General features: G+C 35.2%; 1 protein-coding gene across 1 annotated transcript in view; it reads right to left on the bottom strand.

The window, feature by feature from the left end:
- Positions 1 to 15,944, bottom strand: part of LOC127626528 (LIM and SH3 domain protein 1-like) — a 27,966-nt gene extending 12,022 nt beyond the window's left edge. Inside the window, exons 1-3 of the mRNA XM_052102389.1 lie at positions 15,702 to 15,944; positions 9,093 to 9,187; positions 3,202 to 3,286 (exon numbers count right to left, since the gene is read on the bottom strand). Of these exons, the coding sequence (XP_051958349.1) occupies positions 3,202 to 3,286; positions 9,093 to 9,187; positions 15,702 to 15,770 (249 nt within the window). The 5' untranslated portion in view covers positions 15,771 to 15,944. The remainder of the gene's footprint in view (positions 1 to 3,201; positions 3,287 to 9,092; positions 9,188 to 15,701) is intronic.

Below are 15,944 nucleotides of genomic sequence, written 5' to 3'. Positions count from 1 at the left end.
AATAAAAAGTATTTTTCCCTTTAATTCAGTGAATATCATTTAAAGGTATTTTATTCATATTGAGTGGTATCCATATCTTCCTCCCCACTGTTTTTTTTTTTTTTACTTTTTCTTAAATATTTCCATTTACAAATAGCAAAATTGGCACAAGCCAATCTATCACGTTTGTTGAAAGAGGAGAGCAAGATTTGTGTAGCAGGAGACAAAAAATTATAATAAAATAAAAGCATAATCCACATCTCTCTACCAGCTGTCTTCATTATTGTCAGTGGTTTTTATTATTTATCTTTTGCTAATTAGCGCAAATATGCGTAAAAATGGGCACATTGTTGACACATTATCAAAAATAAATGGTTTGAGTTTGTGAATGACTATTGTTATCTAAATATTAAGATGCACTTTGGGCGATCCATTTGAAATAGAATGACGCTAAAGGCAGCTATAAAGGATGGTTTTTCGCCAATTAAGAGCAGATTTAAAAAGGAAATAAGCATACAATCAAAAAAAGCAAATGCATGAACATGCACAATACGGACACAGATATGAGCAGCATGCATATTAGAAGCTCAATTACAGGTACTGCACTAAAAAAAACTCTGAATTCTGCCCTAAACATCATGTTTGCAATTACTTAAGAGAAACTGTGTGCTGATTTTTATCACTTTGTCATCTTTTACCTTTTTGCACTTTATTATTATTTAGTAAAACGCAGATGTAATGAATAATGCATGTCCTAATAAAATCAGAGAATCTCTCCTCGATTCCTCGAAATCTAAACAAAGATGGTCAAAAGAGATGACCGGATGTAACGGTGATGTCTCACTTGTACATTTGTGATCGGATCGCCTAAAACGCATCTTAATAGAAGTGTACTAATGGCCTAAGTCTGGGACGAATGGTCGTGCATGCCCAAAAACAGAACTATGAGTTGCAGGGCGCACTCTGCAAGCCGTGTGGTGTACACCAGGCCTAAGTTGTCAATTATAGGTTTTTTTTGGACTTGAGTTCTGAAAGTTACTGTATGTTTTCGTAGTACATTGAACTATTATATCTGAAAAGATAAAGGAGAACTTGATTAAAATATATATGAAATAATCCCTTAATCTTCTTCAAGACATGTATTTGCATACAGCAGTTGAATTATCTTTTTGCATCATGCCTCTGGGATAGAAGGCAAGCATGGCAGGTTATCCCATGTTTAAATCTTGTAAAAATAAATATCTCCCCTCCAGCAGAAATATAATCTGGATTGCCATTCTTAATTGTCACTCAGGGGTCCCCTGACCTTAATCCACATTCATTGCACCACGTTCCCTCTTTAAGAACATAAATATATCTTAAAGGGATATTTCACCCAAACATGAAAAATGTCTGTCCTTATTTACTCACTACCATGTCATTCCAAAACCTTATGACTCTCTTTCTTCCATGGAACACAAAAGGTGATGTCAGGCAGAATTTTAGAGACTTTCAACTTAAGTCACCATTCACTTTCATTGTATTCAATTCAATTTTATCTATAGAGCACTTTCAAAAACCGCACTGGGTACCAAAGTGCTGTATATGGAGTTACAAAAAATAAAAATCACATACATACAGCTTAAAAATGCAACAAGCATTTAAAACCAACCAAGACAGGATAAGATAAATTGACCTATTACCATTTATAATGCAATTAATTAAAAGCTAGGGAAAATAAATACGTTTTTAAGGCCCCCCTGCAAAGACACTAGAGACAGAGATGATTTAATGACTAATGGAAGCTCATTCCAAAGTCTAGGGGCTGCCACCGCAAAAGCTCTATCATTTCTATCATCAAGTTTTCAGGCGATATCGAGGGACTGACAGACACAGCTGATCACCATAGCAGAGAGACCGTGAAGGTTGATGCAAACTTATTAAATCAGCAGCTCAACGTTCTTCAAAATGTCTTATGTGTTCCATGGAAGAAAGAAAATGATGACTAGATTTTCATTTTTGGATGAACTATCCCATTAACAAAATAATATATCAGGATACAGGAGAGACTGTAATACATAACGTCTATATGAAAAATAAATAAATTAAAATAATCTCCATACCATAGCAATTATACTGCTGCTTGGGAAGCCCAATACAATAAAAAAAAACCTCTTGAAAAGAGAGAGAAAGCATGTGACAGGAAAGAGAATGGTGAAGTAGTGAGATACAATGAGAAGTGAGATTAGAAGGGAGGGAGAGGTGAGAGAATAAAGATTCATGAAAAGGCAAACATCGGAAGTAGAAAGTGAGTGAGTGAGTGAGTGAGTGAGAGAGAGAGAACAGATGGTGCTGATGATAGCTACATGGTGAGTGTAACCTTACAAGGCTGTGAACGACTGTGGTACTGACCTTTTATGCATATGTTACATAGATTTGTTATGAGAATATTAAAGGGGAGTTAAATATTTTAAAAATGTTAAAATCCTTTCACCAGTCCCAACTAACCAAACTAATATGCTGATTCAACTATAAAGTCAAAACAATGTGGGTCTGTGGCACCATCAAAATATCGCTCTGTTTGTTTCAACATCCCATCCAGCCCGACACAGCAAAATTGGCTCAACCAAAGCCTAGGTTTGGGGCTGGAAAATCTGTTTTGAGGACAGGGGAAGTGTTCAGGAAACCGGTTTTAAATATTATTATTTTTAATCTGTGTGGTGTTTCACAGCTCTGATGTAATAGAATTAAAACAAAATAAAATGTGCAACATTAAAACAATACCACTCTTGTGCTAGTTTGTAATGACCGGTTTTGCACAAGTGTGGTTCAGAATTTGTCAGCTACCTTTTTAATAAAAAAAAAAAATGCAGTTTCCATGTTTGTGATGACCTTAAACAGAACAACTCAAAGAGAGAGGGGGCATGTTTTGGAAGATAGTAAGACTCTTTGTGAAAACTCAGCTACTAATGGAATTAAATGGTCAAAAGATCAGATAGCTGGAAGCAACCAAATCCAAACCACATTATTTAGAAGGACTCAATGCACGATTTACTCCTCACTTTTTTGTTAGGCTTGGAATGTATTGTAAATAATGAGTTCATCTGATCCACAGCCAGTTTCCCAGTGGTTAAATGTGAAAGTGAGCCAAGAGCGGAAGAATGAGAGGAGCATTGGGAATAAGAAGAGACATAGGAGAAGGAAGGATAAAATGTAGCTGAGGTTTTTGAACAGGATACTTACTTGACTCTGCATTTTGCTCTGCTGCTTGAGTCGAAGGTTCTCTGGTGTATCAGCCACGATGGTGAAGGACGTTTTAGGGTAATGTCTGAAAATACAAAGACATTATTTTTACAGTTGTTTTTTTTTTTTTTTAGATAAAATACACTTCTAAAATACAGACTACATGACACAAACCAAAAGTACTATTGTATTACCATTGTCATACTAATATATATATATATATATATATATATATACACATACATACACACACACACACACACTTATTTTTTTTACATGTATGGTAATATATTCTTTGAGTTACAAGTACCTCAAAAGTTCTATGGTATATGAATAGAGAAAAAGATTCAGCACCATAGTAAATAGGGTAGATGACGTGATGTTCATTTTGTTTCCAGATATGTTAAGTAATTAAAGATTCACACAAAATAATTTTTTGAACATCTAACATGATAAACATGCTATTAATTTATAAGTTAAAAGCCATTTTTATATTTCTCTGAAGCTTAAAGTCAAAGTGTGTAACCGTCTGGATAATAAAAAAATAAAAATAATAATAAAATATAATATATATATATATATATATATATATATATATATATATATATATATACACACACATATACATACACATACACACACACACACACACACACACACACATCAAAAGGAATATCCACAACAAAACGTCATGATATATTTGACTCAAATTTAGATATTTTAGATATTTTTTTTTTTAAATCAGTTTGATTGATTTTTTTTTTAAATCAAGTTGTGTATACTCAAATGACACCACCTGACATTTTCAAGTCATTAAATCATTTTTTTTTTTGGAAGAAAAAGGTTATAAAATGCTTTTCAAAAATTCATAAAAAAACAACATGGACACAAAGATTACATTTCTACTATATATATATATATATTCCTCCCTTCCCAGCAGATGGTGATATGCACAAAGAATACAAATTCTTCAATTTTACAAAAACAAAAGAAGTGAAATATGACATTTATAGTAAAATAATAAAAGGACTTACATATTTATCGGTTTCTCACCCACACCTATCATATCATTACTGAAGTTCTGAATTTAACCACAGGATTATTTTACGTTGCATTTATCTGCTTTTTGGACCTTCAAAGTTCTGGCCACCATTCATTTGATTTGTATGAACCTACAGAGCTGAGCTATTCTTTTAAAATCCTTTGTATTCAGCAGAAATAAGTCATACTTAGGATGGCATGAGGGTGAGAACATGATGCTATGTTGATTGTATGATGCTATGTTTGTGTGTATGACACAAAAGAGCAGCAATCATTTACTGAAGTGGTCTGTGTATGGAGAGTATATATTTATTTACTCAGCCTTTTGAGATTCACAAAGCAATAACATATCTTCAAGAAACTTTAAATAAAATGCACGAGTCATACGGACTACTTTAATTGTGCTTTTATGGCTTTTTATGACATTTTTGGAGCTTGACGTAATGACCATAACTAACACAGTTTTGGATTTGGATTGGGCTCGTTGGACCAATAAACAATCCAGCTAAAAATGGTGCAGTTTACAAAATTGACATGTTTTCAACTACATTTTAAAAGGTTCTCATTTGTAGTTTTATATTAAATGCAGTTATTCTAAGTACAATATAACTCTATCCTTACCTGAAAGGCATACATGCTCATATGGAGATGCATACGCTTATGGATACTTTCAAACAACTAACACACACAAAACAAAACAAACAATATTATGAGCTAACTGTTAAGCACTAATCCACTGGGATCTATGCCATTACAGCATGTGAGAACACTGGTTTAAACTAATCAAGCGATTGAGTCAATACTTATACTGTGGTTTTGTGTGTGTGTGTGTGTGTGTGTGCCTGTTCAAGCTTGACATTATTGCAATCAAACAAAGACTTTTTAAAACCAGTTACTGAAGTCTAATCTTAACCATAAAATACAGTTTTTGGCACTTCTAGTTTAATGAAGACGTTAAAATTGGCCCATTCATGAGTCTTCACATCCGCACAAGGACATTTTGTCAGTTTTCTACATGTGTGAGTAGACCCATCTCAATCTAACTAAATCTAATCATTAGACTCAAAAGGCATTACCCAACATCAGCTTCCTTTAAGAAGTACATCGCCTGTGGAGTAAGTGTCCAACACAGGTCAGGTGTCAGTGATCAAACATGCCAATGTGTCAGATAAACTGTAAAAATACCCTTATTTGGTTGTAAATCTAAAAGAATGTATCTCTAGTCATCTCAGAGGAAAGGGTGGGTCATAATATTTGGACTGTAGGTGCACTGAGTAACATTTTGTCTGGAGGGAAGATGTCACATCTTAGACAAGCTTAGCAGTCGAGATTGTGAAAGAACTGTGGTAACACTATAAAAATGCTTCTCAATGGCCATTATTAGTTAAACTGGAGGGCAAACTGGTAGGGGAATGTGTTTTTTTTATATAAAGTGCTTTTTAAAGTGCATAAAACTAAGGACCCTAAAAAACAAAAAAAATGTAACTAAAACACACTTCATTTAGGAAATTTCCATGCTAATATCCATGTCAGGACATTGTACATCTGTGATGCGTATTAAAACGTCTACAGTCAAGGTTTGGCGTTTACAAGCCAGTTACTGACGTTTACATATGTAAACAAACAACATAATGGGCACAAGGACACATTCAAAAGAGCAGCCCTTCATAAAACAGGACAAGAGTTGTATTCACAAAACCACAATAAAGAGAAGGTCACCATTTCCCAGGAACGGTTTCAGTCAGAAATTCCCCAAGCGAGCAACAGAAGATGGGTGCACATAACGAGAAAAAACGTGAATTGACCTGAAGATCCTCTTTGTGAAAATGCAGTGGCTGCAAGAATTATGTTTTAAAACACTATCTGTATCTACTCGGCTTTTATACATTGTGAAGACAAATCCAAAAATGGATCAGTTGAAAATGAGGTCAGATTGAACATCAGCCTTGTCTAAATAAAGCCCAGTGTAATGAAGTGATTGAGAACAAAACTTCCTGTAGCCATTTCCAAAAATGAATATTCTGTCATAATGTTCTCACCCTCATGCTATTCTAAAACCAAATTACTATTTTCTTTCGTGGAACACAAAAGGAGATGTTGTCAGAATGTTGGCCTGGGTCAGCATTCACATGTTTTTTTCCATATAATGAAAGTGAATGGTGACTGAGGTTAACATTCTGTCTAACATCTAATCTTGTATTCCACAGAAGAACAAAAGACATGGTTTGAACAACAAAATGAGTAAACGATGACAGAATTTTACATTTTATGTGAACTATGCCTTTAAACTCAGCATGGAAGCATGAGTCACAGGTCTGTAAAGTAACTACAGAGAAGAAACCAACTTCTTAATAAAGCCTATGTGCCAAACATTGGTATTTTGGTATGTCACAAGAAACAATGAGCCTACTTACTGTACATGACTGTGCTGTGTTTGAAACATATGAAACATTTGTTATTGTCTCTAAGACAAGACCAGAGTATAACCATTAATCCACAAAAGAAGCTTTATTGAACTCAACTGACCTGTGCAAACAGTCACAATGAAGTCAAATGTATTGTTGTGGAAGATTATTTAATGCTAGCTTTTGGCACTTCCATATGATAGTAATGTTCAGACAGCAGGCTAAAAGACAGAGTATAAAGAATTTGTTTGTACATTCATTGCCAGTTTGAAAAAAAGAAGAAGTCGAAGAAAAAAAAGGTTGGTTTGGCAGAACCTGCACAAGAATTCTTGCTTCCCTAACTGAACAAAAACCTCTTACAAGATACCTCCTCAAAATAAAGTATGGGGTCATTGAAAAACAGGTGTGGTCTTACCAAACAGAACTTCAAATATTTGTCAGGAGAAAGTGATACAGTTAAAAATATCACATGATTGTGAATGTAAGTCTTACGGGTGAGACAATTTCTGCATTCATCTGATTGGAAAAGTTCACCCAAAAATGAAAATTCTTTAATCATTCCATGACCCTCATGCCATCCCAAATATGTGTGACTTTCTTCTGCTGGACACAAAAGAAGATTTTTAGGAGAGTATCTCAGCTCTGCAGGTCATTACAATTCAAGTGAATTAGGGACCAGAACTTTGAAGCTCCAAAAATCACATAAAGACAGCTTAAAAGTAATCCATAAGACTCCAATGGTTTAATCCAGTGGTTCTCAACTGGTTTTGCTTCGGGATTCAGATTTGACATAAATCAAGTGGCAACCCACCATAGTAAAAACGTAACTAAGTACAAGGGCATGCATCAAAGACATTATTTTTGCTATTGATTTCAACAACATAAGCTACAGGAAGTCCCCCCCCCCCCCCCTTTAAAAATGTAAGATCATATTTTTTTAATATGCTTGAAGCCAATTATTATCACTTTCGTTTCCTAATTTCAAACATAATTCAAACAGAATTACACAGGTGGAAAGGCTCCTCATTACCATGGTTTGGTCAGTGTAGCTAGTCTTAAATAATAGTAATAATAAAAAATTATATATTGATGAAAATAAATGCTAGCTGAAACACATCTTGAAACTTTAACTATAACTGCCACTGTTGATATAAAATGAGGTCTAATAGATTCTACCTTTAGATTATTTCATGTGAAACTAGAACATTTTGTCAAAATATAACAGTTACTTTTACTCATGTATAGTCCTGAAACAATTTTGTATCGCAAAATAAAATAAATTGCAGTGCAGATGAGAAACCTTTAACTGAATGCAAGATTATCATTAAATAATCTCTTCATTAAATATGATATTATCAATTAATAATCTCTATCACTTGGGCGGCCGCCAAAAATTCTTCAATGGGAGAACCACAGCATTGTTCTTTCCCTGCTGTCAGTGACCCAGTCCGAATAGACCTGCGACCCACTTTTGGGCCGCAACCCACTAGTTTAATTACCATTATTACCAATACTTAGTTCAAATCACCAAAAACAAAAGAAGAACTCTAAAGAGAGGAGAGTTAAAGTGAAAGTGGACATTTATAGTAAAAAAGGACTTAAATATTGATCCGTTTCTCACCAATACCTATGATATATCTTCATAAGACATTGATTAAACCAGTGGAATCTTATGGATATAATTTATGCTGCCTTTATGTGCTTTTTGGAGATTCAAAGTTCTGTCACCATTCACTTGCATGGAATGGATTTGCAGAGCTGAGATATTTTTCTAACAAATGTTGTTTGTGTTCTGCAGAAGAAAGAAAGTCATACACATCTGCGATGGCATTTGGGTAAGTAATTCATGAGAATTTCATTTTTGGGTGAACTATCCCTTGAAACATTTCAATGTCAGGAAGATTTATTTTTTCCATTGTGGCCAAAAAAAGTTATAACACAGAAGCTTAAAAATGAAATTAGTCTAAAAATTATTCTTAGGCATGACTAAACATTTGGACTTGGAGAACCAGGGACAAAGTATAAAAAAAATCCTTTAAGTTGCACAAAAATGAAAATTCTGTCATCATTTCTCACCCTCACCAGTATAAAATTTATCTTCCATGGAACACAAAAGGAAATATTTTGCAGAATATCCAGGCTGCTCTTTTCCATGCATCAAAAGTAGACAGCAACTTTCAAGCTCTAATAAGAACAGAAAATAATATAAGATATATGAAGATGAAAGATATATGTCAGGTCTTCTGAAGCCATACGATAGCTTTGTGAGAGTCAAATTTTTGTTTTTATTCACTGAAAATCTTGCCAGTACATTCTATATCTCAAATCTAGTTGATTATGAGTAGAGTAGAATGAGATGATGACAATTTTCATTTTTGGGTGGTGCTCTATCCCTTTAAGAAAAGCAGGACAAAAGGAAAGGAAAAAACAAAAACAAAAACTTACTGGCTGCAGTAAGGTTTCTTGTCAAAGCCTTTGTAGTTCTTCATATTCAGAGTCATTTTGCAGACCTCGCAGCTGAAACATCCTTTGTGCCAATACTGTCAAAGAAAATACAACAGAATAGTAAAGGAAAATGTATTTAGTATAACTAGAATGCTGAGAAGGCTGGAACCAACATAGAAAACATATCGCAGGTGGTCTCTTCTGACAACCTAAGAGACTCCACTGGTTTCAAAGAGATATCTCTTTGTCCCCAGTCCATTTAAACAAACTTGTTTTTTCTCAGTGTGTCTCCCCACTCCTCAACTATCGACTTATCTATCACTTTCAGTTTCATGGTCACGTCTAAAAAAAATCTATTGCCCCGTTGTGGTCTGAGGTTTGTAACCACCAGAGCAATGCAAGAGTGCACGTAAATATATGTACAACGGGACCACACGTTGGTCATGCATTGGTCAAGTGCTCGCATCTGCGTACTTGTGTGAAGTATGTTTCGGCCTTAAGATGGTTATGTTGTGTATTGTTGCTTAACAAATTCCACCAACCCAAATATTCAAACTGTGGCCGCTGCAGTCAACAATACCTGAATAGCTTACCTCAATAAGATAACCTTTGACCTCCTAGTTTGCTTATCTGTTTAACAGGCAAATGTTCAGAGATATCTAACTGCCTTTGCTGTATTTTCAAACACTCGATGACCTAAAATAAGCATTCAGATACTCCTCAAAGACTTTTAGTTGGGATATTAAGTTCTTTCACATTAGGGCTGTTTTTTGTACAATGGAAAAATAGGAAGCAAAAGAGCATCCAGTCATCACTGAGAATCACATACAATAGCAGTAAGCTAGAACAAAAGAGCCATGGTTATTAAAAACAGCAAGTGAAGTAGGTCTACAGAGCTTTCCAGAATCCAGGACACTGCAGATGAATTGGGCCTATAGATAAACACAAAATTGGAAGATCTGCAAAGGTCCACAGAGTACATCAGCGATGCTTTGCACTCCCAATGAGATGGCATTGTTGGCTCTGCATTCACAAAGACCACATGCCGTAACTACGTAGAGAATGCCATGCACAAGTGACTTTGACTCTGCTGGTCATTAGGCAATTTGTTTCCTCATTTCTTTCGTAATGTGTATTGCAATTCAACAAAGTTCTTATTTGGAACTGGCAAGAACTGTTCTGACTAAGACTTTCTAAATTTCAAGGAATTCTATATGAATGGCAACAATCTGTCACTGAATCTTTCGAGGCCTATTAGACAGATCATACATAGCATCACTTTATTGCATGGCTCTCTGGAATACTTGATACTGTCAATTGCAGCATGCTGTGGTCAAATATTTTTGTATAATGACTGCTAAACTTTATAATTAGCCACCTTTTTCCCTGGGTGTTGGAGCTCTGTGCTTATTTCAATTCTCTCCTAACACTCCACATCCTCGTTCTTCTTACATAATAAGATATTTTCTACTCAAATCAACATTTCATGCCAATTTCTTTAATTCTTTGGTAATTATCTTTGTAATAAGAGGGATAATAGTAAATATTAGTGGTCAACCTATATGGGGTTTTCAATGACCGATGCCGATATCTAGAGTGAAGGATGGCTGATGTATCGGCCTGGGCTGCATTTCCCAAAAGCATTGCAAGCTTAAGTTGATCGTACAGACCATTGGCGCCAATGGTTTCTATGATCTACCTAGGCTTATGATGCTGTTGGGAAATGCTGCCCAGGCTGCACTAGATTTTATTCTAGAATGACACAGTTCCCCTTCACTTTCGTTTATTTTCTGATCACCTGACTTCATTATCTGTTAATTATTCAATTTCTTTCTGATTTTATTGCGTTTCATATGTTCGGGACTTAGGACCTTCAGCAGCTGATGGTAAAACATCAGCCCACGGCCTCCCCCTTCACAAACCCACCCATCTGCCTGACAAACACAAATGTTGATACAGACACATCTCAAATGGGACCAATAAGAAAAATCTAATCAGTATCAGAAGGCCATGTCGATGAAATCTGCAATGACAGCATGAGAACATTCAAGCAAACCAACAATTCATCCGTTACTGACTCAATGAACTTCCCACTCAATCAACAGTTCTGGGGAATGTAGTGCTTGCTTTCACTCTACGATGATACACAACCTTGACACAGTTTATAACACTGCTCTACATTATAATTACTTTACTAGATAAATTTGTCATCAGAATGGCTGCATGTAAATATGACATCAAATTTCTAAAGAATCTACAAGTAGCTGTTATCTGACATAGAGCTGAGGAGTAACAGAATAAATGTAACAGGATTACGTTTTTAAAATACAAAATATAAGTAACTGTATTCCACTAGTTAGTTTAAATAATTGGTAATTAGAATACGGTTACATTAAAAATGTATTTTGATTACTAAAGAGATTACTTTGCATTTTATTGTCATTTGATTCATTTAATATTTAGTCCTTTCAGATGGAAAACATTTATACCTATAAATGATGTGATCTAAAGTGCATTTGAACAGCAGTGAAACACTTTCTTATGATGCGTTACATTCATACGAGCAGACAGAGAAGTACGTTTGAATTCAGTTTGGAGCAGAAGAAATAGAAATAAACCCTGTGTAAATTTCTAGCCATTTTACATGCACATGTTACCAGGCACGATCATATATTTCAAGAAAATTCATGTTGGATCATGATTTCATTTTTCTAAGACCTTTGATATTAGGGCAAAAATAATATTCTTGGTAATATTTTTTGTATTGTTTTCCTGTAAAAATATCAAAAAACCCAAAAGATCAAATTTGATTTATCTTGTTTAAGAAACAACACTGCATAAGATATTTTGGTTTTTCAGAGAATGTATTTTTAACATGTATTTTGTCTTACTGCACTGGCAGTTTTTAGTCAAAACAAGTGAAAAAAAATCTACCAGTGCTGAAGAAGTAATCCAAAGTAGTGTTGTCATGGTACCAAAATTTCAGTAGTCGGTACTAATACCAGTGAAATTTCACGGTACTCGATACCATTTTCGGTACCAAAGCAAAACACAAAAACAGGTTACTAAACAACACTATTTTATTAACAAAGTCTACAAAACATTAGCAGCATGACTAAGAACAGAAATATGCCATTGAGCAACACTTTAATTTAAATATATTATTTTTTAATTATAACAAAACTGAACAATGTATGTTTAAAGTATTTTTGAACACTTATATAAGATTTGCTTCAACTTTTAATTTAAGTTTTTACCAAGTACTAAAAAAAAAGCGTAAATAAACAAGCATAGGCCTACAATAGAATTAATAAAAAACAATTTAAAAACTAATGTGCAATAAGTGCTCTCTTATTAATAAAGCTGCATATTGCCAATTTTCTTCATTATAAGAAATGCATAGTGACATTATGATTAAGTCGCGAGCCATCGCGTTCTAATCTAGCTGCATGCGTGCACGCTCGAGGGATGAGCGACCGAGGCAGAGTCTCTCTCAGCCGGGTGCAGTTTCAATCTCTCCCCCTGAGATCGGGACATTCGCGCAACTCATAGAAGAGGCACCGACCACACAGAGAAATGCCAGTTTCTGAGTTTATAGCTATTAACATGACCTGCTTCTGTATTATTTTAACTTTAATAAAGCAATTTTACTGCATTTAAGATGTTACGCAGGGATGTTTCCTTTAAAGAGCTCCGCCTCCGCTTATTCCACAACGGTAGGCCTACATGCTTTTGAATGTAGGCTACTTTTTTTTTTTAATCATTCCCTAATACTTTGGGATCTACATAAAATAAACTGTGAATGTTTAGAGTGCATCTGGACTGATCTGTGTAATTCTTCCTCCATCAGGCGTGAACTGCTGCTCACGTGATATCGTTACAGTTTAATGTTATTTCATGTTACGTTAAATGAGATCAAACGGCTATTCGACAACGAACATTTTTCTCATCAATTTTGTATTTTCGACGATGTCGATAATGTCGACTAAACGTTTCAGCCCTAATGCAAATGATAATATGCTTTTAAACTCACCTGTTTTATTTGCTTGTATAAATCCGGCCGGGTGTCTGTCTTTATTGAGTTTGATGTGTTCCCTCATATCGTCAGAAAATTGCGAAAGCAAATAGGTTTTTGCTGATCTGTGATGTTTCCCTTTTCATCATTCTCAAATGACCTGGCTTTTTCCACTTTTCATTTCGATATGATTCAGTTGAGGCTCCGCAGCAGCTTGTCGTCATCTTTTGCTTATTGTGAGCGTTCAAAAGTTATCGCCTCTGCCTCGGTACCTTCAGAAATTCTGGTATCGTAAATAATATTTTGTTTGAGTACCGACTTAGTACCGGTGTTTTTGACAACACTAATCCAAAGTATTTAGAATACGTTACTGACTTTGAGTAATCTAACGAAATACGTTACAAATTACATTTTACAGCATGTATTCTGTAATCTGTAGTGGAATACATTTCAAAAGTAACCCTCTCAACACTGGTTATAGGAATATGAAAATGCCCATTTCGACCACACAAAGTCAGCAAACGTGTCCTGACACTATTTTCCTCTCAAAAATAGACAACCACAAAATAACAGACAGCAATTAAATGCACGAAACATGTCAAAGCCCACAGGTAACATCTGGAAAGGATGTGCTGTCAAACCACAAAATATAAAAAATAGCTATAGGCCGTCACAGTAAAACAAAGCATAAAGGCCAGTCCAGTGGCAAAATAACGAGAAACCCTTGTTAAAACGTAAAGTTTGCCACAAGAAATGTGGCAGAGGGCCATAAATTGTCATAACTGACACCTTGTAACAGAGCGGACTAATCAGTCCTATCACCCATACAAAAATGTACCATGGTAACCCTACTTTTCACCAAAATACAACAGTTACTACAGTGTAAAAAAGTGGTAACCTGCTATTGTTATAGAAGCTATAGAAGCGATTTCTACCTGAACTCTTAAAATTAGGCTAGTTTTGTTGGTGTAACCCAATTCATTCAGGTTGATTCTGTGATGTTAAATAACATTTTGATTAAATAACACCAGTTCCATTAGATGTTACCATATGAAGCACATTTTAGGTTATTATTTTCTTCAGCGTACACTGTAAAAAGAATTTGTGAGGTAACTTAAAAATGTGCTTCACATGGTAACATCTAAATTAAAGGTACTGCAAGTGATTTTAGCCATTCTGAAATTTCCATAAGTGGATTAGCCACGCCCCATCTTTCCAAAGCCCGCGAAAAGTATATAGCTGGAGGCAAAGCTCCAAAAAGGGGCAGGAGCTTCAAACCAACAGCAAAGATATAGGGAGCACCTAACCCTAGTGATTGGAAGTGACGTCCCCTTTTGGAGTTGGCACAACCCCCTATGAGTATACCCACCCTCTTATTGATTAACTCCACCCTCCTTTTGAGATTCTGCCCCAATTGGAGATCTCTGCCCTGTAGTTATGGATACTTGAACCGGCACTCCAAAGATACTAAATGAGCTTTATTGAGTTGGAAACGGAGTACAAGCGGTTGTCAAAAACAACAGCAGCAAAACAGCGCCCTCAACTGACAACTGTTAAGAACCACACAGAATAAAAATGACATTAAGCCTCAATAATTTGCTACAACTTCAAGACGAAGAGAACACACAAAACGATTAAAAGGCAAAAGCCAGCAGACACATTTTTGTTTGCTGTTTACGGAGTCTAGTGCTGTTACAGAGGCAGGTGAGACCTCAGGACACTTATTTCATTCATATCTTTCGGAGAGTAAAAAAAAGTTTTTGAAAAGTGTTTACAGCACCTTTAATCTGAATAAATGTACCTGCTGAATAATTTAGTTTCACCAATGAAAGCATGTTTTATGGGTTAAATCAAGTAGATTATTGTAAATACTGTGATAACATGGATCATTCACCAGTTAAAAAAAAATAAAGGAAAAATAAAAAACATGACAGAGGGATTTTAAAAGCTTCTTATCCTGTTTGAAGGAGATCCCGTATTAATATATGCTTTAACAGTTGTAATACATTAAACATTAAATTTTTTATGAATTCTTTTAAATTAATTTATGGACAATTAAACCAGCCACACTGACTGTAAACTGCAACAGAAAAACGGCTACGCCCACATTTTTCTAAAACAGTTAAGAACAATTATAGTATTCAATCAGGATCCTGCATCATGTAATAAAACAAACGTCTAATGCAAGTAAATGGTGTATTCCCTACACTATTAAAATAACAGCTTAAGTTAAATAAAATCTTGGTACATAAGTTTCGTTCATAGGAATGTGTCTACTACAGGAAGTTGAAAAGAGACTCCAACTCCAGTGTTCAATGAGAGCGAGAGAGAAAACAGATATAAAACCCAACAGTTTAGTGTCTGTAAACGCCTTAATTTGATGATAATGTAGTGTGCATTGCATATGTGTTATGTTCATGAATTATTGAAGGTATGTAAGGAACTGTAGCCTATGGGTTTATAATATTTAAATGTTTAATTGAAGACAAAAAAAATCATGACTCTGAAATGTTTTGTGTTACAGTATGTTGCAAATCTTTAGCAAAACATGTCTGACGATTTGGTACTAATAAGGCATTGTAAGCATCACTCACCTTGTCCAGACAATTGACTTTTTCCGTAGGGTACACAACCTTGTCACATCTGCTACACAACGGATTCATGTTGCTCAACTTGCCTTTGGTCTCAAAACGAACACTGATGTATCTATGTATGCAGCAGATGAAAAAGACAAGCGAAATGGATGTTGAATGTGCCCCCGCGCTCTCACCACCAACTAAAATGCTCTGCTGTAATGGGCGAGTTCCTGAACCACGCCTCACGAGCGCGTGTAATGT

The sequence above is a fragment of the Xyrauchen texanus genome, chromosome 33, assembly GCF_025860055.1.
Source record: "Xyrauchen texanus isolate HMW12.3.18 chromosome 33, RBS_HiC_50CHRs, whole genome shotgun sequence".
Taxonomy (NCBI): domain Eukaryota; kingdom Metazoa; phylum Chordata; class Actinopteri; order Cypriniformes; family Catostomidae; genus Xyrauchen; species Xyrauchen texanus.
This window is presented reverse-complemented; position numbering and strand designations above follow the sequence as displayed.